The sequence below is a fragment of the Artemia franciscana genome, chromosome 7, assembly GCF_032884065.1.
Source record: "Artemia franciscana chromosome 7, ASM3288406v1, whole genome shotgun sequence".
Lineage (NCBI taxonomy): Eukaryota > Metazoa > Arthropoda > Branchiopoda > Anostraca > Artemiidae > Artemia > Artemia franciscana.
In genome coordinates this window covers 24,844,390-24,871,830 of record NC_088869.1, presented here as the reverse complement: position 1 = coordinate 24,871,830, position 27,441 = coordinate 24,844,390, and the positions used below count along the sequence as shown (strand labels likewise).

Below are 27,441 nucleotides of genomic sequence, written 5' to 3'. Positions count from 1 at the left end.
ATAACAATATCTAAATCATTTATTTCGAAATAGTTTTCAGTCTCTGATAAAATCACAACAAGATGACTCTGTCTTTTACAATTCTAGTTCTGGGCATTTTATTAAAGCTACTAGTAAAAACGGCATGAATGAATTGTTAAACCGGTTAGTTTTGCAGGTTACCGACACAAATTTATTCTTCTATTCGGTATTACCAGCTGAGGTTGTGGTAGTGGATTAAGAATGTCAGTGCTTGACTAAGAGACATTGCTCAGCATGTATTATAGCACCGCCAAGTGGTATAAAAATCACTCAATAAACAAAACCTCTAATTCGAACAAAGTTTATAGGACCTTTAAAGGAAGGGGTCATGAAAAAAAAATACTTAAACTTCTAATTACATGATATTTAAAACATTTGCTAAAAGTAACGACAAAGAGAGAGAGTGTGTGAGAGAGAGAGCTCATTTAAACCTAACCAACCTACAGCTCAAATCAAGCAAAACGGGACTCCACACATCCATTCCACGCAATGACTCCACATTATGATTCTTTTTTATTTTTATTCACACGTAACGTCACCCTTTTATAACCAACTTGAAAAAAAGCACTTTATGAAAAACAGGAAAGGATGAAAATCATTGAAAAACCATGAGAAACAGGAGTTCCAAGCTGTTTTAGTGCTTCATAATCATCAGTTTGTTACCTCTAGTTTTGCTACTTGGGTTCCTAAATTTTCAATCAATCTTTTAAGATTCCTTATAGGTGCCAAAAATTGCTCTCGCTTGAAATTTAATTCGAGAGACACTGGCGAGTATATTTTACTCATAATAGTCCCAACAGAACTTTTTAGTAATTGGCCCTTGCCCCACCTATCCTCAACTAGCGTTAAAATTGTTCTCACCATTGAATCTTTTGTTTTTGTGACTTCATCCTAAGTTTTGACGATACTTGCAAGTTTAGTACGCTGCCCAGAAGAATTTTTTCTAGGGTTACGTAACTTCTAAGAGTTATGTTATAAATATCTGGCTTCTTTTATGACCTCTTTAAACGCTCTTCCGAAATTCTTTTCTGTTTTATTTGATTCGTCATGGTAATTACCATCGTTCAAAATTAGACTGTTCTCTGTAACTCGTGCTTCAGTGTGGTCTTGAAATATAAATATTAAGTAGCTCAGAATTCCAGGGACATAGTCCCAGCATTTTTATTGGGGCAAGAGGGTTTATATCTGGAGAATCAAGGGGTATGGGCTATATAATAAGTTTTTCTCCAGATTATTGGAGGGACTTCCCCCTTGTCCTCTCAAAACAGCGCCACTAGAGAATTCCCGTCTTATACTTCGTTACTGGAATAATCTGCACGGGTCAAAGCAGATACTCCGTGAAAATGACTATTGCAAGCTGAAATTCCTTAAACTTTGACGTTTATACGACGACAAAATTCAAAATAAACTTAGCGCCTTTAAAGCTGTGAAAGCGGCAAAACGTCAGTTATTGTGAACCTCTGCGCACCGGCCAGTTCTCAGAAAAAATAGGATCGACAATCAAGCAGAATAGCATCAGATTTCAACTTTTCTTTTGTAACATGTTCAAAACGGGCCTAACTGTATGGACTACTTCATCACTGGGGATGAGCCCTGGCTTTTGAATACGATCCAGAATCAAAACGCCAAAGATATAAGTGGCACATCAACCGATCCCTTATACCCAGAAAGACAAGCATGAGCAAATCAAAAGTGGTATAAATGCCGATTATCTTTTTTGACAGCAAAGGCGAAGTTCATAAGGAGTTTAGTCATCAAACGTAGATAGTTGAAACTGTCTACTATATGGGTGTGTTGGAAAGACTACAAAAATGGGTGGTCAAGAGGAGAAAAGACATCTTCATAGACCGGCCAACTCAATCACGACAACGTGCCTTGCCACAACGCGGCACGATTCCGCAATTTCCTAGCCAGATATATAGTTTCAACGCTACCCCGTCCCTCTATAGTCCTGATGTCACTTCAGTAGACTTCTTTTGTTCCCCCGTGTCAAGGTAGTCCTGAAAGGAGCCCATTTCATCCATGGAAGAGATCCAATCAGCCTTGACAAACACCTTGAAAGACTTTTTTGAAGACGCCATCCGGGGCTCATACTTTTCATTGTGGAGTCGCTGGGAAAATATGTAGAAGCCCAAGAACAGTACTTTAGAAATTTTTATGTGTTTGTGAAAATTTGTTCAACAATCAATTAAAAAAATAACTGCATTACTTTCAGAATGCACCCTGTATATTTCATATTATGAAGATTTTTCCTTGAGTATTGTAACCACAAGAATAAGTATGTGCGAAATGCCTAGCGTTGGAATTAGATATATTTAAAGGAAAATTCTACCCATTCACCCTTTTTAATTTAAAGTTGTGAAACAAAGTTAAAAAATCCCCTAAGTTTAAAAATTAGAAAATAGGCAAATTACAAAGAAATCATAAATAGGCAAAGCGTAAAAAGAAAATAGGTTCAACCAAAATCTGTGCTCAAAACAAACATCCTATCAGTTACGCTACCATTTTTTTTTCCATGCACTAAAAATTCCGCCGTGCTCGGAGTAGCTTTTAACAACAAAAGAAAATCAGTGATTCTCATTAGTAAATAAGATGCACGTTAAAAAAAAAATAGTCCTCCAAAAGAATTGAAAATGTTTTTCCACTTTTAATATTATATTAATCGCAAATAAATTTTTGTTCAAAATATTTTCGTTGTGATTGTATTTTTATTAAAATACCATCTTGTAGGAAGAGCTCGAGACTGTGTTTTATTTATTTCTTCAGTCGTATGAAATTTTGACAAAATATGAGCCACACAAATTGTCAATTGCGCCCATTGTTACTGTTACAGTGGAGGAGGATGTCAAAGGGTTTACTCAGACGAATGAAATTTCGTCAAAATACAAAATTGTATAATTGTATAATTTCTATAATTGTATAATATAATTAGTATTTAATATACAAATTTGTAAAATGTAATTTGTATAATTGTAGAAATTGTATAATTGTAAAATTGTATAGTTTTTCAAACATCAAAAACAAGAAGAACAATAGGAAAATATTTTCGTAAGACAGTGGAATTCTAATTTGAATGCATATTTCCGCCCTATGTCCAAGGACCGTCCTCAGCAAAACATAAATACATGAAAGAAAATAGACTTACAACAACACACTACTATTAAAACTAAACTGAAAATTTTTAAAACAGTCCCAGCATCCTTATTTCAGTGAAGTTCAACCAGGACTGATAAATAAAAGTGAGGCAACTCATTGAAAAGAAAGAAACACAATTAAAAACAAGTTTTTACTGCTAAAATATTCCACCTAAATATTTTAAATATTCTTTCAAATTTGAATTCTACTGTCTTATGAAAATAATTCTCTATTGTTCTTTTTGTTTGTGATGGAAAGTTAGTTTGGTCTTCGTCGCTATTCATATATAATTTTTATCTATTCTTTCAGAGTCGTATGAAACTTTGACAAAAGATGAGCCACACAAATTGTCAATTGCGCCCATTGTTACTGTTACAATTGAGGAGCCTGATAAAGAATTTACTCAGACGAATGAAAACATCTAAAGTTTGTGAGAACAATCAAAAGTTTTTGCTTTCATTCCATAGTATTGTTATACTTTCAACCTGATATTTATGTTTATCTGTTTGATTATTGGTCGAAAATACATTAATAACTTAGTTAGTAGTGATGTTTTTGAAGGAGAACTTAACACAAAAAACAAAAAGTTATTTCAAGCTACAACAAAATACTACATTAATAGTTACTCTTTAAAACTTACATTTGCTTTTACGGCCATACAAAATGTCCATAGAAATTCATTTCAAGGGAAAAATCACATATGGCTTGAGGTAAATAGTGCTTTTAACACTGAATTATGTTTTAAAAAGCAAGCTTTCGTGCATGAAAATAGGGAGACTTTGTTTCAAAAACTTGTGTGAGTACCCTCTCCCCATCCTTCAAGTGCCTCCATTTAAATGAAAAAAAGGGACAAAAAAATACAACCGCTTGATTTTTTTTATGCAAGAAAAACCCCTTTAAAATCTAGACCAACTATATGATCGGAAAATGATTTGACTTAAAAAATGAACAAATTTCAAAGTTGGAATAAAAATTAGGAACAAATCAGCACAAGTTGCGTCCAAGCGGTGGAGCTAGAAATAGTTCCATAGCTCCGTACTTTCTTTTCAATAAAACACGTAATTACGATCCGTCCTTAGCATGTACCCGATTATGGAAGATGCATTTACATGAAAAATATATTTATATCTGATATAAACTGTTAGTTTATTTCAAATTAAGAAAATTAATCTTAGCGTAGACCAAATTAATCTGTGATAATGCTAATGTCATTAAATTTAGTATAATTATATTTCACAGAAAATATATTTTGGAAGTCCTGTTTTAGGTTTTGTTTTTGGACATTTGAAAATGTCATAAATATTAAGATATCACCAAAAACTAAAATGCATTGTAATTCATTTGTTTAATTACCATCTAAAATAAACTAAAACTTTCTGTACAAAAAAATATGTTTTATTTTAGCGTCTATATGTAATATGTAAATATCGTTTCTTGAGTATATGATTGTACCTGTAAATTTGTTAGATATCCTCTTTTGTTTATTTATGCTTGTTTACAATATCTTTCATCGGTTCCATCATGGAACTTCCATGCAGCCTAGTAAGTTCAATATTTAATTGCAAAAAATATTACTCCTTTTTTTGGCAAGGATTCTACGAGTGTCGGAACGGCAACGTAGATGTAAAACTGGAGTAAGAATCAGGAGTAACAGTCATGCTTCCTTTTTAAGTAAGTACCTAGATGACGCTAAAGCAGTTAGTTCGCTTTAATCCTAAAAAAGAGAAAGGAAATGCGAGTTGATGCTTCAAAACTTATGTAATTAGTGGAGAATAAACAAATAGATATTCAGGGGCGGACCTAGAGAAAAATCTTAGGGTGGTCACTGGACCAAGGGTGTCAATATGATTCGAGGTAATCATGGGGGGGTATAGACAACGCTTTCGTCAGACCAGTTTGTTTGTGCGAATCTGGTTGGTGCTGATGTAAAATGACAAAGAAACCTCTTTGAAAGCCAATAATATTTTCCTTTAGCAGTAAAATGTGCATTAACAACAGACATGAGCAGATTCTTTGATGAATAAGTTTCAATGGCTTCATTGAGACTTTCTGAATGAGTAGACCAGACTAATTTATTTTTTCTTTAAAGTTGGAAAAAAAATATCAATTAATGGGAAAACCTCTAATTTCTAAGAGTGAAAATACAACTGTTTTTACAAGAAGTAGAGAATTGTAAAGCAGCCCCTTGATCCACTACAAGATTCCAACATTTTCTATAAAGAGACTGAAAACCAACCGCACGCCGGGTTGCTGCGGAATATCTGAGCAGCACTTGAAATGTGGGGGTCCTGCCTTGTTGCTTTGGCAGCTAGAAAATGTTTTGAAGACGTTCCACGACAAGCAAAGGAATATTTGGTTTTTACTTGTGTCAAGGGCTCTTTTTTTGAGGATTCTTTAATCGGAACCAGAACCTAAACATGGAATGGGTCGTGTCCCCCACTGTCAAAGCTGATGTTTTTTCAAAAAGGAAAGTATTTATATTATAATGTTTATTATAAACCCTACCGATACTGTGGCAGGGTTTAATACCCAAATATATGTAAAGTTCCTAATTTCTTCGAAAACCTTAAGAGTCTAATACTGATAAAGAAAAATATAATATATTAGTGTGAATAGATATATTGTATTGAAATAATGTCATGTACATTATCACAAAGTAATAATATTGTAATGTAAAATAGTTCCATTTTCTACTAGATATACCTTTCTCTACGTTTCTTACCTTTTTACCTTTCTTATGTTTTATTAATTCTCTTTGATCAGTATATTGACCACCTGCACTCAATCATGTTGTGATGATATTGTTCACTTTAGAAAGGGATGATCTTGTATGTTTTGCCTTATCTCAATTTAGGGCGTTTTGCCGAAACATGATCAAAATGCTGATTAAACACGTGCTTTAATAATTTATAACTTAACCCAGTAGCGTCAAGTTTTACTTACTTTAATTTTTACTGACTAACTTTAAATTTTACTTTAATTTTTACTTTAATTTTAGTTTACTACTTTACTTTAATTTTTATGACTAATACGGTAGTGCATGACTATGCACATTAAGGTGGCATCAAGATCTACGTTTGCGTTTGAAATTTGAATTGGCGTTTAGACTCTGGTGAGTCTAAACACCATTTGTGGAGTCAGTACTTGGTGTGTTTGTTTAGGAGAGTCATTCTGCAAAAACGATATTCAATCAATAAATTTAACTATTCAAAAACCCTTTAATCATCCCTTTGTGACCAAAGTGGAGAGACAAGTTCAAATTGGGAGGGGGTGCAAAACTAGGGAGGAGGAGGAGTGTTTCAAAAGTCAAGCTTCCACTTTGTACCCTCAAAACATGCAAAGTCAACTTTTGTCAACAAGAAACGATATTTCTACCTTTCCTCTATAGCGTAACAACGACGAATGGGCTATTTGCATGATTTGTAGCGCTTATCCCTGAGACTGCATTATTCATGTTGTCCCTGTTGTCACTTTTGTTTTGCCTTTGGACAGACTTTATTCAATGGCTACTTTTAAATTTCATGCTGAGCTTTCGGGGTACTTGGGGTTGTAGTGGGTATTGTAAAGATAGCAGGCTGCCCTCCAGTCGGCTTTTGCTCTTAGAGGCACTACCTCCAAAATCAAGATCACATCCGCCTTTCTCTACTTGCTATGACCATTCGTTCTATTTGGTAATCCTCTACAAAGAAAACAAAAACATGGGGGACATATCACTCTTTACTAGGTCAATCTTATTGCCTTGATCTTGAATCCAGAATCCTAATACTTTAATAACCAAATCATTCGGGCAGTTCAATTTTAGTTTATAAGAGGCAAAGCGTGAATCACCCATTTCTCAGATAAAGGCCTTGGAGAAATAATCAATAAAGTCTTAATCAATGTAGTCGGAATCTCCGAAGTCTTTTCTTGCGCAGAAATGAATGAAATATCGTCACTAATCGTTAACTTGACGTCACGTAGCAACGGTTCTTAGTAGAAACACAAACTCTACTTGAGTAGCAGCTTTGATGGTAGGAAGTAATGCACCCCTTAAGGATAACGGTAAGAAATTTGATTTATTTTCAAATGCTTATGATAGCAAAACAACAAAGTCGACTGCTAAGTTGCTTTCATAATAAATGACTTTTATCATTTGTTAGTACATTCAAGTAATTTTAAGGTTAATCTTCTCTCCGTTTTGGCTTTCAATACTGATTTTCAAGAATAGGCTTGATTTTTAAAAATTCCTCCAATTTATTTTTATCTTGTTTATCACGTTTTAACAATTATATTTTTTTGCGATTTACACTTTTTCTAACAAATTAGATCTAACAAAGATAAATCTAATCAACATAGTAGGAATTCATCAAGGTAGGATTCTAGACACTGGAGTTTTACTATCTTAGAAAGCAGCTTCAGTCGTCTGATTTAGACAACTGAAATTTCAGGAACGAAACAAAAGCCTAAACTATCCCCCAGGAAGATCTTTTAATATATCTACCTCCCACTTTCTCCTCGAAATGGCTCTTAAATTTGATAAAACTCGGACAAACTTTATTTTATCGGAATAGAACTCTTAGAAATATCTAGAGCGCAAATTCGGGCCAAAGAATTTGTATTTAACTTTACACCTTTGCCAAATTCTTACTGATAAGGCTTTAAAGGACTGAAAAACATGTTTCATATTTCTAAAATTAAAATAAAATCCAGATGGGACTTAAAATCCTACCCAAATATTGCAACTATGTGTTAAAGGCATAAGGTCACACAGAAGTAGACTCAGACCATAAAGGGTAATTTCTTCTTCCAAGTCAAGACAGCAAGGCCGTATCCAGATGGAGGGAGGCAGTGGGTTTGAACCCCTCAAAATTCAACTCATAGAAAAATGGGCAAAATCTACATAAACAAAGTTTGATGCGGTCCCTAAATTTTTTTAACCCCCCCCCCCTCGAAAAATAACATCCCTCAAATAAAAATCTTGGGTAGTGCCATGCAAGACAGGTATAGTCATCTTCAGTGCGACCTTTTAAGCCTTAAAAATGGGTGAGAAGGAGTATAGGTGTTAGCTTGAGAACTCCTTCTTGGGGCGTCATTTAAAAGTTGAGTTTATTCCTGAAAGCTCCATTATCAAAGTTCAACTACCTCCCAAATAGTCTGTTATCCAACACTCATCAATAAAGAGCGAGGGGTCAAACTATTAAGAAAACATTTTTTTTTCATAGTCGTAGTTGCTAAGTTGCTTACCTATATAGCTACTCCACAGTGGCCAACATCAATTCGTCAATGTAACCGCTGATAATGTTTGGTTTTCTTGTCTATTCAATATGTCCAAATACAAGATGTCGAAAAGTCTAACTAAAACCCAGATTTCGCAAGGGTTGTGAATTTTCACTTACTTTTTTATAACCATTTTTTGTAAAATTTATCTAAACCGTAAGTTAAGATTGCAAGTTTTACAATTTTTGACCATTTCGTTTTGTTAAAAAACAAAACAGATCATCAAAAAGTAAAATATTACACTTTTCTATCTGATTTAAGTAGGTTGTGGTTTGTAAGTACATGTATATTATTTAAATCGATCTATATGTGTATTTTACCTGACGACTGTCAAGTTCTGCAAATTTATTTGTTCCAAATTTAGCAGGTGTTGACACAGCTCACAGGTGGTCTAAATTTATCTAAAGGTGTTTTCTGTAAACTTAGAGCAGTTTATTTTCTAAAGAGTTTCGCATTACAACCCCTGGAGAGTCTTCTCCCGGGTTGTGACTTCCATGGGGTTGTCTGGTCTTTTGTTTATCCGGGTTTTTGCGGAAATGCTAAATATGTTAGTAACGTATGTACTTTTCAATATTGGGATCTTTCCAAATAAGAATTTTTCTTAATGGAGCTAAATAAGTGTTTCTGCTGTTGAAAACCAAAGCATATCATTTGTGGACAAGAGATCATTTTACATTAGATCTACCACATAAAACTATCTGACTTATTGAATTGAATGTTGAAATTGCGTACTTAGAGGGAGGATGGGGGGGGGGCTTAGGCGTTCTGCACACCCTCACCCTCTCTGAATGTCTTAATTTTGGTGAATTTGTTTACATTATTTTTTTTCATATAATCCGTCCGTTGTGTTTGTAAGATTGCCTCCTTTTCCATTATCACGTTATATATATATATATATATATTTCATGGAGTTTACCCCCCACGCTCCAGACTCTGTGTAATTAAGTAGAGAAGCGTCGTGTTTTATTTTGCGCTCGAAATACTGCTGCATTAAAAGGGAAACTGCCACTCCTGAGTATGAATATTGGACGTTCGGCCCAAATATATAGAGGTTTGAGGTTATATTTTTTCCCCTCATATCGATTCAAGAGACCTGTTGCAGGAAGTTGGGTAATTTAGACCTAAAATACACTTTTTAAAGTTAATGTATACTTTTAAAACTTAATACACTAAAATCTGCTTATTTTTGAATAAAATCTTAAAAATTTAAACTTAAACTTAAAAATGGTTTTGTTTTGAAAAATTAACGTATAGAGTGTGGTTAAAACTCAATACGAAAATAGATTCTCCCTATACATGAGGTGGGATGCCGTCCTCGTAAACCCCTCACTCTTTCTACAAAAATTTAACTTTGGCTTTATGTAAAGTGCCTATAATACTAATTGGAAACTTTATTAGAAAGTAAGGGGTTTAGCGGACGGCAGCCCCCTTAATTAAATAATTTATGTTCGTTCTCAATTCTAATGTCAAGCTTTACTATTAGTTGAACCAAAATTTAAAATTAAATTTTTCTCCATTTTCAATATCATATTTTGGATTATCCTATAAATAAAAAAGGGGGGGCTGCCACCACTTCAAACCAAGCTGTTTGTGCTAGAGTTTAACATTAGGATAGCAATGCCTGCTTTAATTAGCTGTGTTAAGAAATGGCAGAAACCTCTGAAAAACACCATTTCCAATGGCATATTTATCGAGTATTTCGACTATTCTGGGCAAAATGTTCATCCCAGAAGTTTGATCCAATGCTATCGGGATATGAAGAGGTGCTCGAGGCACGTCGGGTGTTTCTCATGGGTTATGGGTTCGATTTTAATTTCAATGATACATATTTGAATTCCTTTCAAGACTCCAGTTTTAATAAGGTGTGACCATCCCTCCTATTCAACCAATATTATCTGTGAATACTGGCCAGTTACATAATTTGGAGCCCTTAACCATGGGCTGCGTGGATTATATCCCCACCGATGGAAACGGTTGTTGGAATTTTCGCTCAATCTGAGTGAAGTAGGTATTTCAAGAATTAGAAGGGGGCACCGGGGGTGCTTGGGAATGAAAAAGAATACGAGAGAGGGACTTTTACCTTCTAATTACTTTCGCCTTGAGAAGGTACACGCTAGAACTTTCAATATCTGATCGAAATGAGCCTCTTTCCAAGTTTTTATAACCGTCCCTTTTATACGCTGAGACCGGAGAGAAATAAAAGGTAGACGCGTCTCTCTTTACTTGTACATTGATTCTGATAATGGCTGAAATAAATTGCTGTCAGAATTGCGTTCTTCGATCCCAGCTTGAAACTAATTAATAGGTAAACCCCAAGACTATGTCATTTCCAGAAATCCAGCCAAAAAAACCACTATCATATGGCCATAGAGTCACAAATAGATTCATAAGACTCGCGTATTTAGGTTTTCTAGGGTAAAAATCTTTGTGTCTCTTACAGGTTAACTTGATCTGACATTATGGTTTTAAGTTCCAATGTCTCTTTTTACTGTTTCATAGATCGATAACTCTCGTACCTCATATTCAGTTAGAGTCTCATAGAAAACTATTTTCCAGCCTTTGTTTTTCGGGATCAATAGACGCAAAACATGACAAATAAGATGATTGTGATGCTATTGCATCCTGACAAACTTAAAATCAATAGCATTTTGTAAATAAAAAATTCCCAATCGATCAAAATTATATTTAGATATAATGCAACATAATATTGTTTAAAAAAAACATAAGGAACTTTAGGGCTTCAAAGTTTGTTTATCTAATGTTCAATCCCTTAAAAGCAACATTAAAACCCATCTTACCAGAGAAGAGCGCGCAATCCTCAGTAGAAAGCCCTAAAAATAGAACGAATCGTCCACGCAACATACTTATTTGTTTTGAATGTCCAATTCATAACTGGATAGGATTGCTTTTATTAATTTGTATTTAATATTATTAATTTGTATTTACAATATTAAAAGTTTAAAAGCATCTGTTATTTTGTTTCTGAATTGTATTATTTCCAGGTGCATTGTATTAGCTTAGAAAACTATGCTCAAACTTGGAAAAGGAACCAAGAAACGTATTGAGAAAAAGAAAAAGAAAGAAGAAGCGAAGGATAGAGCAGAGCTTGAGCTACTAAAGCGTGAAAAAGCTGAAGAGGAAGCAGAACTTGCAGGCGAAGAAAAAGGCTCTGTAAAGGTAAATAATTCAATAGATAAGAAAATAAAAAGAAAGAGTATTTACTAATCTCTTATTATTGTCTCTTCACCTATTAGCTATTATATCATATCGATGCTACGAATTGAATGATTTTTATTCCCTGATTGCCTGATTCCCTGGCTGTAATGGTAAGGTTCATAATGAGCTATTGAATAATATTTTTTAGTGGTTTTGGGATATTCGATGAATTTTTCTTTGATTAAAGGTATTCGATACCCAAAAAGGTCACACTATCTCATCTATTATTAGATTCTAGTTTGTGTTGCCAAACTATTTAGAGCTATTTTGCGATCTTGCCGTATCTTGTATTGCTTATTAAAAAAAAAATAAAAAAATAATTTCAGAAAACTAAAGGCCGGCACCTAATTTCCCAGAAATCTTAGAAAAACCATTTAATTTCCTTCACCATTTCTTATTTCGTACCGTTTCTTTTCCCATCATTACATACTCCCGAATATTTCTGTATTATGTACCTTCCCAAAATGATTCCAAAGATACCCTAAAAGATCACACTATCTCATCCATTATAGTAGCAACCATTAATACATTATAGTAGCATCCATTAAGCAGTACCTTGTGTAGCAACATTATATGTTGCGATGTTGCCATATCTTGTAGAGCTTGATTAAAAATTTAAAAAAAACTAGAAAACCAAAAGCTGACACCTAATCTCCCAGATATCTTAGAAAAAATCGATTAATTTTCTTTACAATTTCTTAGTTCCTACCGTTTTTTTCCATTATTACTTGCTCCCGAATGTTTTATGTATTACGTACCCTAGATTATAGCTTAAGAGCTTCGGAGGGAAGCTACCGATCAAATTGAAACTGCATCATCATTAGCATCAAGAAGATGGAACGGTGACAAATCAGTTTTAAATGGGTTTGTAGTAACTGATTGCCAAGAAATGTATCTAAAAAAGTTCCAAAGGTAAGCTCAATTGTTCCCATCGAGGCTTCATTAATTCATGTACATTTTTCTATCAGCAGGTATATGCTACTACTAAGACTACTACTAACAACTCACCACTGCACCAAGCCACCTGTGGCCAACACAGCTTCGCAAGCTCCTCCTCCATCCAATCTATTCAAAGCCTTCCTCTTTATACCATCCCAGGAAGTTCTAATTTCCTTTTAATCTTTCTTTATGACACCCCCCAGCCTAGACGAGGAAGACTTGCTTTACGTCTTGCCCCACACGGTTGGCCAACAAGGATGATCTCCGGCAATCTGTCATCCTTCCGCAGAACGTGCCCTAGCCATCTCAACCTTTCTTTCATTATTGCGCTAGAAAGTGAGGTTGAACCACATTTTTCCGACAGCATACTGTTTGAAATATGGTCAGTCAGCCGATTTTTGGCCACTCTCGTCACCGTACCTTAATATTATAATCTGAGTTTGCAGACTTATCTTCCTATTCTTCCAAACTTTTTTTAACTGTGAAAAAACACCTGAGCCTTGGCTATTCTGCTTTTAATATCTTAACTGCTCCCACCGTCTTTACAAATAGTACTACCAAGGTAAGTGAAACTGCCCACCTGATCAATCTTTTCGTTACCCCATGACGCCATTTCATCTTCTCTTATTCCTAGCCTTAGTGACTTAGTCTTCTTACCATTAATTTTCAAACTATTCTAGCACCCTGAACTCGCAAAACCTCTAAAAGCTCATTCATTTTGATCACACTTTCATCTAGGATGCTTCAATCATTAGCATAACCTGTGTACAGGAGAGTTTATCCTCCTCATTTGATTCCGTGGTCTCCCATTGCGTTTCCTGTGCTCCTTAAGACAAAGTCCATCTAAATGATCCATATAAAAGGGGATAGAACACAAACCTGCTTAACTCCTGATTTAATACAAAATCTTCTACTAACCTCTTTTCCTACCTTAACCGCAGCAATGTTATTCTCGTATATAGCACTAATCACTTTAATGTATTTGCTAAAGCTCTTCTATCAACAGAATCAAACGCTTACTCCTAATCTATACAACTAAGGACCAAAATTGTTTGACAACTTTAAGGGGGAGGGGCTTGCTGGCTTCCTTTGTAAATTCTCATTACGAGTTCATTTTAGAAAAAAGACAGTTTCATTTCAAAAATAAGCCCAGTATTATTGAAGGAAACTCAGGAAATTATTCTTTTGCCAAATTTTCCTGGTGTTTGTAAGCGACCTAGGGCCGTAGGGGATAACCTTGCGATACAATCTCACCATATTGATGATAACATGACGACAATGATCTCCATAGCAAAGGACAAAGATCCTAGTAAACCCCCATAAAAAGCTTCAGGCTGCCTTGGAAAAAATTGAGACGTGGACGGATACGTGGCTTAACACCTTTAAGGCATCAAAAACAAAAGGGCCTCTCATTTCAAAGTCATAAAATATGAAGACTCGTCCTGACTTTATCAAACAGTTCGTGGTAACGAACTGTAGTAAGGAGCGACCCGGCCCAATAGTAAATAAAACTCTAAAAAACGGAATTTTGATACAAATAGATGCATCAAAAGAATTAAATTTTTAATTCTAAAAATTCAAATATATAAATATATATATTTTAAATATATAAGTTTACAAAACTCTAAAAAACGGAATTTTGATACAAATAGATGCATCAAAAGAATTAAATTTTTAATTCTAAAAATTCAAATATATAAATATATATTTTTAAATATATAAGTTTTATTAAATTTCATCTTACTCATCAAAAGTTACGAGCCTGAGAAAATTTGCCTTGTTTTGGAAAATAGGGAGAAACACCCCCTAAAAGTTATAGGATCGCATTAAGCGTATCAGAGAACCCTACTATAGAAGTTTCAAGCTCCTATCTACAAAAATGTGGAACTTAGTATTTTGTGCCAGAAGACCGATCACAGGTGCGTGTTTATTTGCTTTTTCCCAGGGTTGATCGTATAGACCAAGTGGTCCTAGAATATCGCAAGAGGGCTCATTCTTTCGGAAATTGAAAGTTCTAGTGCCCTTTTTAAGTGACCAAAAACATTGGAGGGCACCTAGGCCCCCTCCCCTGCTCATTTTTCCCCAAATCAACGGATCAAAATTTTGAGATAGCCATTTTGCTCAGCATAGTCGAAAACCATAATAACTATGTCTTTGGGGCTGACCCAATCCCCCACACTTCCCGGGGGAGGGGCTGCAAGTTACAAACTTTGACCAGCGTTTACATACAGTAATGGTTATTTGGAAGTGGACAGACCTTATCAGGAAATTTTTTGGCTGGGGAGGGGGGGGTTGAGGGTAGGGGGCTACTTAGGAGGATCTTCCCTTGGAGGAATCTGTCATGGGAGAAGAGAAATTTCATGAAGGGGGCGTAGGATTTTCTAGCACTATTTAAAAAAAAAAACAATGAAAAAATAAATATGAAAGAGTTTTTTCCACTGAAAATAAGGACCAGCATTAAAACTTAAAACGAACAGAGATTATCATGCATATGGGGGGTCAATCTCTTCCTAAATCCCTCGCTCTTTACGCTAAAGTATTTTTAGTAATTTCAACTATTTATTTTACAGCTTTTGTGACCCTCTGATTTACATAATAAAACACCCTCCCGTTTACATAATAAAAATATACGAATATAGAAGTTCTTCACGTAAGTTAATTTGTAAGTTACGTATAATTTTTACTAATAAAAACGCCTGTTAAAAATTAAAAATTCTAGTTGCCTTTTTAAGTAACCAAAAAAAATGGGAGGGCAACTAGGCCTCCTCCCCCACCCTTTTGCTCAAAATCGTCTGATCATAAATAAGAGAAAGCCATTTAGCAAAATAACAAATTAATACGCAAATTTTGTTTTAATTATTCATTTGCGGAGAGCCAAAATCAAACATACATTAATTCAAAAGCCTTCAGAAATAAAAAAAAAACAAGTTTTTTAACTGAAAGTAAGGAGCGACATTAAAACTTAAAACGAACAGAAATTACTCCGTGCATGAAAGGGGTTGTTCCCTCCTCAAGGTCCCGCTCTTTACGCTAAAGTTATTTACTGTTTTATATAGTAGAATTGAGAGAAAGAGTCAAACTTTAGCGTAAAGAGCGAGGCGTTGAGGAGGAAAAGCCCCTTTCATATACGGAGTAGTTTCTGTTCGTTTTAAGTTTCAATGTCACTCCTTACTTTCAGTTAAAAAACTTTTTTTTTATTATTTAATCTTCAAAGGAGTGGTAATAAAAAGATTAGATACACTACGCCCTCTTGGAGTCTACTTTTCTTCAGATCTCACATGGGCTGGACCAGCCCCAGGAAGCTATGCTAAGATGGAAACACCTCCTTCGCAACGAGTCCATCTTGTCTCTGTTCACGTCAAATCATACAAGGAATATGCATACCCTCTTTATGTTGATTCTCCAAAAAGCGATATCGTCCCTCTCCAACTAGCTCAAAATCGAGCATCCTCAAGAGCAACTCCTGGAAATCTGCATGCCAAACTCTTGCAATTGATCCAAGATTGCTTGGACATGGCAACCATGTAGGTCTTTTACAAATACCTGCATCCCCTTCCATCAGAGGAGTTACCAAAGCTGATTTCTGAAAGAGTAAAGCATTTTGAGCAATTCACTAGAAACGCATCCTAACATGAATGCCTTGAACATTGTACGCCCCCCCCCCGTCAAGAATACCTAGAAATGAGCTTCACCTGATAATCTGTCGCCATTTGGAATAGCCTCCAAGACCAGGTAATATAAATTTCTCGCTTGAAGCATTCAAACGAAGATGTAACGAATGTATCAAAATGTTGAATGTAAAATGAAGTATTTCAACATGTTTATGGAACCACGGAGATTGTAGTAAAAAACAAATAACATTGCTTTGAAAATGAAAATCAGAGCTGTAAAATATGCCTTATTAAAATCGTTTTTCGTGAGACTGGGATCTGAAATACCAAAACAATTTTTAAGGCCGTTATGCATAGTGTTTTTAAGGGGGATGGGGCATTGGACAGATATTGCTGCTGAAGAATGGCCCTCGACTCTTTCGTCTTTGTGCAGGAGATTATATGAAAGTGATCTTTTATTTTATTATGAATTGCAACAAGAGAGATTCCCCTCAGAATCTATTTTATTATTATTATGTATTCATGGATGTGCTCATTCTGAATATATGCTTTCTAGTGAAATGATTTTAGAAGCATGCTCCCTCAAAAATGTTCTGAAGGATCAACATGAAAAATTTATCATTTGGCCCTCCAATACCATTTTTGAGGCTTCAATCACAAATCCCTCCAAAAAAGGGGTGATGTTCTCCCGGTAGCTGCGGCACAACAAAGTTTACATGCTCTATCATACCCAATCATTTTGCGTGGACTATAAACATGTGTTTAAGAAAAAATGCGATACCGCATGGCAACGCTGCTAGTGAAAATGTGAATCTATGTATACAAATTTTGGCTAATTGTTCTAAGCTGATTGATCGTGTCAGAATTTTTGTTCGATAACATTTTCAACCTAGTCAGACCAATTCGTTGGTTTGGGGAAAAAAATAGCCGAAATCGGCACCTTGCTGTGGCATCCCTTTTGTTACTTAAAAAAATGTACAAGATCTTTAAGTTTCCATTCGATCGAACCCTCTCTTAAGGTTTTTTGACTGCTGGTTAGGTACAGTCTCACAACGAAAAAAAAGAAAAAAAAAGAAGGAAAACAATAACAAACAAATAAGCACATAACCATGACAAAGCTTCATCGTGGAAATTTGAAAATTTTCTCTTTGCAAATAGAAATTTAGCACCTCCGATATAGGGCTCTTGGGCACACTGAATTTGATAATATAATTTTCATTCATCCCCGATGGGTGTGTCTCCTTTTTTTCCTAGTATTTCGTAGACTTTCCCATGCTAACAACTTTTGATTTGTAACTTCAGAATTAATGATTTTTAAATGTTTTTAATTAGAGGCAACCTAACCTGCCTATAGTAAAGAGGCATGAGGCTTCATTGTTAGAGTGGTCGTTTAAACTTCGGAAAGCGCTCATTCGATTGGAACTCAGAAGTTCTAGTGCCCTTTTAAGAGACAAACGTAATAGGATGGCAACTAGCCCTCCCCTCATACTTTCTTTTCACCAAATTCGTCCGATCAAAAATATTGAGATTTCAAATTCATTGAAAAGAGTCCACAGATCAAGTAACTATGCCTCCAGCGCTTACGAAACGCCCCAAGACCCTCAGGGCAAAGACTGTGAATTATAAAAGTTTCCCATTGTTATTATATATGGTTTTTATGGAAGGGGTGGTCGTGTAAACTTTGGATGAGGCTCTTTCGCTAGTTTCCTTAATAAGAGTCAAAGGTGATGGGAGGGCAAAGAGCCCTTACGCCCTTTTTCCCCAAATACTTATGATCAAAATTTTGAGATGTTCGTTTTATTCAAAATCATCCAAAGGTCAGATAACTATGATTTTGGGTTCGCTAATCTCCCCAGCCCCCGGGGCAAGGTCTGTAAGCTGTGCAAGCTATTCATTATTAACTTTTAAGGTTTTTATGGAAAGGATGATCGTATAAACTTAGGAGGGTGCTCGTTCTATTGGAAATTGAAAGTTATATTTTTTTAAAGAATCGAAAGTGATCGAAAACAAACAGTACCCCTGCCCCACCTACACGCTTTTTTTCCCAAATGCATCTGAACAAAATTTTGAGATAGCCATTTTATTCAGAATAGTCCAAATGCCAAATAACTCTGCTTTTAGGTTTGAAACATACTCCTGCCCCCTCCCAAGGGAATCGGCTGTAAGTTATGCAAGTTGCTTATAGTTAACATATAAGGTGCTTATGAAAGGAGTGGTTATATAAACTGGTTGGAAATCAAAAGTTTTAGTGCCCTTGTTAAGAGTCAAAACTGATCGAAGGGAAACCCGGCCCCCACGCCCTTTAACAAATTTATCAGGTCATTTTTTCAAAATAGTTCAAAGGTCAAATAATTATGCCTCCAAGGTTGACAAACCTCCCATCCCCAGCCTCCAGGCAAGGGCTATCAGTTGTTCAATTTACCAATTGTTAAGGAATAAGGATTTTATTAAAAAAAGGGTATATTTGATATTCGGTCTCCAAGAAAAAACTTATAACTTTAAAAGCGTATAACTTTAAGGTAGTGTCGAGAGGGATACCGAAAACAGTCAAAACGCTCTATTTGCTTGCAGGTTGTGAAAAGGGAGCTGCAGCAATAGCTAAAGAACAATTGAGGGTATTCAGTTGAAAATTTCATGGTATGTCGAGTAGATGTTGAGGAAAGATTTTAGGGCAACCAGCCCTCCTCCTTGCTTTTTTTAGGTGTCCCCTCTGCTCAACACCGATGGAATATTTTGAATTGTCATTTTTTTCAAACTAGTCAAAAGGTCTAATAGCTATACTTTACAGGACGCCATGCACCCATAGCCTAAAGCATTAAGTAAAGTAAGTAAATTAATTAAGTAAAGTAAATTATGCAGTTTACCCATTGTTTACATGTGGGATTTATCATTAATAAAAGGGAAAATAACTTGATTCTGGGTGTATCCTAAAAGAGTATTAAGATGAAATTTTAGTGAGTGTTGAGGGATATATTATCCTAAATCAAAAGGCACTATGCGCATCCAGTTTATCAAAAAGGAGGACCTGCAATATTTTAAGAACTGCTGAAGGTATTGAGTTGAAACTTTCAGGGTATGTTAAGGGGAATGTTTAAAAGTGGATGGAGGCCCTCTCATGGCTTTTAGTATTCCTCCCTCTAAAAATATTCGATCAAAATTTGAAATGGACATCTTGTTCAAAATAGTCAAAAGCTCGATAACTATGCCTATGCGGATGACGGCATCCCGCAACTTTGGAGAGGGATGCCAAACACAATAAAACACAATATGTGCGTGCTGAGTTCCAAAGGACGTATCCTCAATATCCAAGGAACGGCTGAGTGTATTAAGTATAAAATTTCAGGGAAAGATGAAGAGCTATTGGGGCGGGGAAGGGGTAGACCCCCCAGACATGTTGAGACCCATGTTGAAAAAGAACGAAGGGCAGACGTTCCTCCCCCCGCTTAACCTTTTAGAATTTACTCTAAACACTTATAGAGATCTTAAAAAGCCATTTTATTCGAAATATCCACAACATCTAATAGCTAAGCCTCTGGAGATATCATGCTCCCACATACCCTGAAGCCAAGGAATGTAAGTTATCCAATTTGTCAATTTTTTGCATGTAGGATTAATCATTAGGAAAGGAGGGAATGTTTGATCTTTGGTGTTCAAAAAGGCTAAGGATATTGAGGCAAAACTTTGGGTAATGTTGAGGGAATGTTTAGCTAAATAATATATATATATACATATATATATATATATATATATATATATATATATATATATATATATATATATATATATATCCAAGTTATCAAAAATGCATATCTGCAATATCTTAGGAGCAGGTAGAGGTACTAACTTGAAACTTTCATGGCCACTGCTACTACTACTATTATTGCGGCTGAAAATGAGACAGGTTTTGACTATAACTGTGACGACTTCCAACTGCGACAACTTGTAACTATGACTGCGACTGCTTGCAACTGCTACTGCATCTACTTTCTAAGGATAGTTGTAACTACTTTCACGGAAGTTTTTATAGAAATGTTGCACATCGAAACTTTGATTTAAAAAAAAAATCATATTTTATGTTAACGAAAACGTTTATCATATCAAAAACGAACAGAAATATTTTTAAAAAAATGCGGAAAGAAGTAAAGAGCAATGTTAAACTTAAGACCAGCATAAATAAATTATCTATAATCATCAAAATTCAATTGGCAAGAAATTACTATTACAGAATAAATGAAATCCAAAAACAAACAGAAATCAAATAAACAATCATAGGAAACAAACATACAACAGATACTAATATAAATGAATACACACATTTTAAAACGAGCAAACTTAAATTTGAAATTCTAATCAAAGTTAAAACAAACAAAAATCATTACAAACAAGAGTTTGGTTGCTGTTTCCTTCCCTAGCTGAAAAAGTCTAAAGCCCATTACGTAATTGGCGCTTTAATGAAAACGAATTATATTATAAATATTTGGTCATGTCATTACGGCATTGAAAACAAAACTCAAAATTACAGTGAAATAAAATCTTGAACGCCTGAGCTTTCAGCAATTAATATCATTATATATCAAATATTCAGTTTAATTTTATTTGTTCTTTCCAAGGACTATTCAGTACAAATATAGTTCTCAATAAAACACAAATGACGCAGTAGGCTTTAGACTTTTATAGTTAGTAAAGGGGACAATAGCCAAATTCTTGTTTGTAGTGATTTTTGTTTGTTTTAACTTTGATTTGAATATCCAATTTAAGTTTTACTCGTTTTAAGATTTATTTATTCATTTATATTAGCACCTGTTCAATGTTTGTTTGCTATAATCGTTTATTTAATTTCTACTCGTTTTGGGTTTCGTTTATTCTTTAATAGTAGCTTCTGGTCCTTCTGAGTTTCAATTGTTATAGATAATGTATTTCTGCTGGTTTCAAGTTTAATATAGCTCTTTATTTTTCATTGAATGACTTCTTTTTCGGAACGTTTTTTTTTAATCAGTCACGATGAAAAGGACATCATTTTAATGCTATACTTTTATTTAATGCTAAATATACTGTTATCAAGTTTCTTATTTTGGACTTTCGATTACTATTGGTTCAGGTCATGCATTACTTTGATTATTCTGTATAAGAATAGCTCTGCCCAATCCTAAGCTCAACTCTCTTTGTGCTAGAATTTGGTCGTGCCCTAAAAACACTTCATATTCCAATTAAACGCTCTATATTTTCTTACAAAATTTGGACAAAAAGTCAAACTTTAGCGTAAAGAGTGTGGGTTTGAAGAGCACTAAGTGGATGCACGTTGTCAAAAGGGCGTATCAGCAGTATCTCAGGATTGACTTCGCATGTTAAGCTGAAGCTTTCAGGGCATGATGAGGGGGATGTGACTATTGCAACTACTGTCACTACTACTACTGCTACTAATATTCCTGCTACTACTATTAACATTCCCTGAAAACTTCAGCTTATTACCCTTAGCTTTAGTAGTACTAGTAGCAGTAGTAGTAGTGTGGTAGTTGAACTAGTAGTAGTAGTAGTAGTGGTAGTAGCAGTAGTAGTAGCCGTGGTAGTAATAGTAATAGTAGTAGCAGTAGTAATAAGAGTAGTGGTAGCAGTAGTAGCATGCAAATATAACCTTTTGATTTGTTCAATATCCCTCACTCACAACATGCCCGGTAATTTTCAACTTAATACTCTAAACCGTTCCTAAAATCTCACAGATACGCTCCTTGGGTAACCTCCCTGCATATAGTGGGTTTGATTTAGTTCAACCTGAATTTTTACCTTCACTCCCTTAGTCTTAGTAGTAGTAGTAGTTGCATCTAGTACTGTATACAAGTAGGTACAAACTGGTATAGTGTATCTAGGTTTTGAAGGGCTTATCTGCAATATCCTATGAATGGCAAAGGTTGCTTGAAAACTTCCGTAAATATTGAGAGGGATATTGTACTAAATAAAAAAACCCAATAGGTACATCCAAGTTGCCAGAACAGCGTATCTGGGTGTATCTATACTGATCTCGGGAGCAGCTACCGGTAATAGGCTAAACCTTTCCTAGAATGATAAGGGGGATGCTAAAAAAAGAAAAAAAAACATTATATGCATCCAGGTTTTCAAAACAGGATGTCTTCAATATTTCAAGAACAGCCTAGGAAGTGTACCATGTTGAAACATTCAATGAATGTTAAGGGGGTGTCGAACTTAATGAAACTATGTGCTGCCTAGTTTTTAATGGGCATAGCGGTAATATTTAAGGAACGGCTAAGATTATGAAGACGAAAGGCTTAGGAAATACTGATTGGGATGTGGAACTGAATCGAAAGACACTGTGCATCCCTGTTTTCAGAAGGGCCTATTTGTAATATCTCTGAAATGGCTAATGACATGTAGTTGAAGATTTCAGTGAGCTTTTGGTGGATGTCAAAATAAATAAAAAGCCGCTAATTAAAACTTATAAATTTGAATTGGGTATATTAATTCTTAATTCGAAGATACGGCAAAGTGAATAAATGTTTCTCGTATTAACCAATAACAAAAGTTTGGCAATAAAAAAAACCAACAGAAATTAATTTAAGAAAACACTTACGCTAAAGAGAAGTTTTTCAAAGAAAAGTAAAGAGCCATATTAAACTTAAGACCAGCAGAAATAATGTCCTATAACAAATCAAACTCAAAACTTCCCGAAATTACTATTATAGAATAAGTGGAAGCTAAAATGAATAGTTATCAAAATTAATACTTAAGTCAAACATAAAGATAACAGATACTGACATAGATGAATAAATAAATCTTAAAAAGTGCATAAATTTAATTTAGTATTCAAGTAAAATTTAAAGCGGCCAATAATTAATTGAAACAGGAGTTTGGCCATTGCCCCCCCCCCACTTGTACACCTGTTCAAAGCGGTTATTTTTAAAGTCTCAGATCGTTTCTCCGTCGCCAGAGGCAGAAAAATAAATAAATGTATAATTTTTTAGTTGTAAGGTAGTCTCAAGCAAAAGGAAAAGTTCGAAGTGGAAAAATTTGGTATTTTTAGGACACTTAGCTGAATGTAAAACAAAAATACTCTCAAAAATAATACAATTTAATTTAATTCGTTTCAAATAATACAAAAATACTATTTAATTCGTCATTTCAGTTTACTTGATCTCAGTATCTCATTGTTTTTATCTAGTAATTATTTTTAGGACCAAGAACCGAGAGAAGAAAGTGAAGAGTGGAGATCATTTTTTAAACTAACAGCCAGTGTAGATACAGCAATATCTAAAACACAAGGAGATCTCGATCGCTTTAAAACTGCAAAGGCTCTAAAACAAGAGAACGAAGCATCGTCTCCTGATAAGAGTTGGATTGGTTTTGATCGCGGGTTTGACGAGGATGAAGAAATAAGACAAACTGAAGAGGAAAGAGAAAAAATACAAGACTCATCCGTAGCTGAGTTTGAAGATCCGTTTATTGTACAAGAAGATCTTGATCAAGAAGAAGTTGAGAATCAAAGTGAAGAAGGAGATATCTTTGATACTGGCTTTATTGAAGCCGTTACTAACGTTGATCTAGTTTATATTCCAGATAGCCCAACTTACTTAAATGGGGAACCTGACCCTTTTGATACGGCGAATGTCGAAAAAATTATCGGTAAACTCCCTGTAGAAAGTGAGAGAAAAAAGAAACAGAAATTGATTACACTTGGCAACGCAGCTGAGGTCTTGGCTGGTATTTCATCAAAACCGAAAGAATTAATTTTACAAAACAGAAAAGAAGATATTATTCTTTTAGGAGAAAGCGTCATTTCCAACGGCACTTTTACATCTCCTTTAAGTTTACTTGACATTTCTCCTACTGTTTCCTTACCAAGGAGCTTACATCAATCGCCAACAGAGGCAGAAGTCGAAAGCAAGATAAAGGAGGATAATTTTGACTTAGATTCACAAGGAGACAATGACGAATTTGCTGATTTAGCTTACGAGTCCTTGCACAGAAAAGTTGAAGTATCTACTAAGGATATTGATGGACTTTTACCGGTCGAAGAAATATTCAAGGTACTAGAAGAAATTGACGACCCTTTTAATACTTCTCCCGCTGAAGAACTTCTCAGAAAGGTAGAATTAGACTCCAATTGTTCTATACGGACGGACAAGTTACCTCCTCTGAGACCCCCGCCAATAAGTAGTTCCAAGACGCCTTCTTTATTTGATATATTTTCACCAACTCGACCCCGCGGAGAGTCTTTTGAGCAGTTTTCCTGTCCAGGCAGCAAAAAAGTATCCTCTTCAGGTGACATTTATAGTGAAATTAAAAGAAAGGAGATAAATTCCGACCACACGAACAGAATTTTCCCTGTGTGCTCTATCGCTGTAGAAAATAAAGGGGATAGTGATCCATTCGATACGTCATCAGTGAACTTGGGAACTATTGATTCACTAGAAGATAGTTCTGTAATTTGTAAAGTAGAGGAAGGGGAAATCTTGGATAGTGATTTTCGCATCTGTGAGGAGCAAGAAGTGAAGATAGAGGAAAGAGACCCATTCGATACAACTGGTTTGTGATATTTGTAATTGTGCTAATAAGAGTGTAATGACTACAATGGATGCTCAAAATCCGTTTTTAGTTGAAGACAGTTCGGGTAGTAATCCGTTTGCTCAGGAAGCGCTTAATCCCTTTCTTAGTGAACAAACACCAAATATTAACCCATTTGGGGAGGTTTCGAATCCTTTTGTGAGTGAGACTTCGTCGTCTAACCCTTTTATGAATGTGTTTGATGTTAAGTCTGTACCTACAAATGAAAGTATTTATATTGAAGTTGCAAACGCACAAACAGGGCTTATGGGATTTGAAGGAGAATATAGCACAGCAACCCTCACTTGTGACCAGCCTCTCTTTGGAGTTGAGCAATCATCCACTATTGTCACATTCCCAGAAGCTAATAATGACTTACTGACGGAAGTTATTTTCAAAGAGCCTCCGAAAATAGAAACAGCGTCACCACATTCTTCACCGAAAAAAAGACCGCCTCCTAGACCCCCCTCAAGGCCTTCGAAGCCCCCTAGCAGACCTTCAAGTAGACCCCCGTCTCGTCAACAATGCAAACCTTATGATGAAATGCAGGAACTGATTAGTGCAGTTACCGACACCCTCGAGGCTAACTCCAATCATCTTAATCGGCTTGGAGCAATGGCACCAAGCCCTACTCCCGGCTCTCGATCCCATTCTCCTTCCCCCTCACCAAGTCCGACATTAGAGCTTTTACAGGAAAAAGGACCACCAAGGCCACCACCCCCTCGACCTCCCAGCAGACCCCCAAGTAGGCCACCTAGCCGCCCGAGCGAGAGACCAGGTGCAACTGTCTCGGAAGAAAATTTTGGCGGTCAACCACCTGAGGTTAAAAATATCCTAGAGAATTTTGTTTCCGAGTTGGAAAAACCACTATCCCAAATGGAAATCAGTTTTGAGCCACCGGTGGAAGAGATTGATCTCTTTAATAATACGGCACCGGTGGCTAGGACTAATGCAGACATTCTCAGTTTGTTTAACAAAAAAACTGAAATTGTGACAGATTTGCTATCAGACGACCTACCATTAGACAGCCAGGTAATAAACGATTCTAATATCTTCACTAATATTTTTGGCATTTCTGATAAACTTAGTGGGCCAAGTCTATATAGCAGCGAGTGTGAAATAGTCGCTCCGCCAAATACAGCAGTCCATGGCTCTTTTGGCAGTGAGCTTTTTAGTATTACCGATTTATCCAGACATTCAGAAACAGGAAATGATTCTGAAAATGCCAACGAAGTTTTTCTGTCTTCAAATGAAGAACCTAAGTGGGATCTAGGCCAAGAAATACACGGGGTCCACACCCCTGTTGGTAGTAATGATTTTGGTGGTCAGAAGCAGGATCCTAACATTAAGGGGCAAGTTAATTCGCAAAGTTTAAGGAGTCTCATTGGAGAAGAGCCAGATTCTATTATGTCCCCTAGTAATGGTGCGCTAATAGATGAGGCTCCTTTAAATCCTAGTAAAATATTTGAGGATAATCTGGCAACTCAATCTTCTCAAAATAATACTATATCATCAGGTGAAATAAAATCAGTCGAAGAGATACATTTTAGTTATAGTGGCGATTTGTTTGGTGCCCCGCCTCTAGATTCAAAAGAGGTTACAAAAACATCTGATGAATCAATTGAAAAATACAATATTGTCCTGTCACAAGAGCCAGTAGATAAATTTCAAGACAATTTGCATTTGACAACCCCAGATGAAGTTTTGGAGTCTCATAACACGTCTCGTCAAAGTAGTCCTTTTGTAGCAGAAGATGATTTCGATGGCTTTGAAAACCGTTTTGACAGCGCGATTCATTATGATGGTGACCCATTAAAAGCTTTCGGAAATGGTGACCAGCCTACAGGTAATTATGCATGTTTTTAACCGATCTGCTCAGGGATGTACGGACGGGAGGAGGGGGAGGGATTTGAAAATAAGCCCTTCAAGGAACTCTCGTGTTTCAGAAGACTCATAAATACTACCGAAAACTTGGTATTGTTCTAATATGAAAGTCTATTATGCTTAGTGAAAAAAAAAATTAAAACTACAAATTGCTAATTTTGAAAAATATGTAAATTTGTATATTCCTGCTTGTGAGGAATGCTTAAAGAGAAAAATGCCCAAAATATCTAACGACTTCAAAACCGTCTCTCTAAGCATACAAAGTTTTCATACTTTTTTGTATAACGAAGAATGAATAGTAACATAATGCAATACTAGTTGCCACGTTAAACTGGACGACACGTAATTCCAAAGTAGAAATTTTAATAAAAGGATAATAGACGATTACATAATAATAAAATGTCTAGAATTCTAAGCGAGAGGGGTAGAAGTGCAATCATTTGCACACCTCGTTTGTCAATCCTTGTGCTTAAAGGAATGAGATGAATTATCTCCGCTCAAGAAGTTGTTTTTGCTTTTTTTTACTTTGTTATCATCTCCTTGATGATATTCTCAATTTCGAAAATCGAAATTCTATTTACATATTTTTAACCTCCCATATTTATATTCCAGTAGAATTTATGCCTGGTGATAACAGAACTGAGCATCACTTCTTGTTAAACTGTCAATGGGTAAATGTCTAAACAAGCTACCAATAAATTTTTCTTTGCAAGTTTAATTTTAAAAGATCTTTAGAAAAAAAGATCTCCAAGGTTTGCCATGAAGAAGTTTTTGCTTTTTCTCGTAAACAAATGAAGTGAAATTGTTATAAGAAATTCTACGGAAC

At 35.4% G+C, this 27,441-nt stretch overlaps 3 protein-coding genes across 5 annotated transcripts in view; all 3 read left to right on the top strand.

Moving 5' to 3' along the window:
• The window catches only part of LOC136029041 (uncharacterized), a 33,439-nt gene extending 29,798 nt beyond the window's left edge, over window positions 1-3,641 (top strand). The window contains exon 6 of the mRNA XM_065707077.1: window positions 3,466-3,641. Within this exon, the coding sequence (XP_065563149.1) occupies window positions 3,466-3,581 (116 nt within the window). The 3' untranslated portion in view covers window positions 3,582-3,641. The remainder of the gene's footprint in view (window positions 1-3,465) is intronic.
• Window positions 3,642-7,078: 3,437 nt separating this feature from the next.
• Window positions 7,079-24,726, top strand: LOC136029040 (protein stoned-A-like). 3 transcript variants are annotated; one of them, XM_065707074.1, is made up of 3 exons: window positions 7,079-7,197; window positions 11,415-11,589; window positions 23,363-24,726. In XM_065707074.1, exons 2-3 carry the CDS (start codon window positions 11,440-11,442, stop codon window positions 24,719-24,721), a joined length of 1,509 nt encoding a protein of 502 aa, XP_065563146.1. In that variant the 5' UTR covers window positions 7,079-7,197; window positions 11,415-11,439; the 3' UTR covers window positions 24,722-24,726. The 3 variants fall into 3 exon arrangements, with proteins under 3 accessions (XP_065563146.1, XP_065563147.1, XP_065563148.1); XM_065707075.1 differs by lacking the exon at window positions 7,079-7,197 and adding an exon at window positions 8,859-8,968; XM_065707076.1 differs by lacking the exons at window positions 7,079-7,197; window positions 11,415-11,589 and adding an exon at window positions 18,717-18,815.
• Window positions 24,727-24,749: 23 nt separating this feature from the next.
• LOC136029038 (protein stoned-B-like) overlaps window positions 24,750-27,441 on the top strand; it is a 69,681-nt gene continuing 66,989 nt past the window's right edge. Inside the window, exon 1 of the mRNA XM_065707072.1 lies at window positions 24,750-26,577. Coding sequence (XP_065563144.1) covers window positions 24,750-26,577 — 1,828 coding nt within the window. The remainder of the gene's footprint in view (window positions 26,578-27,441) is intronic.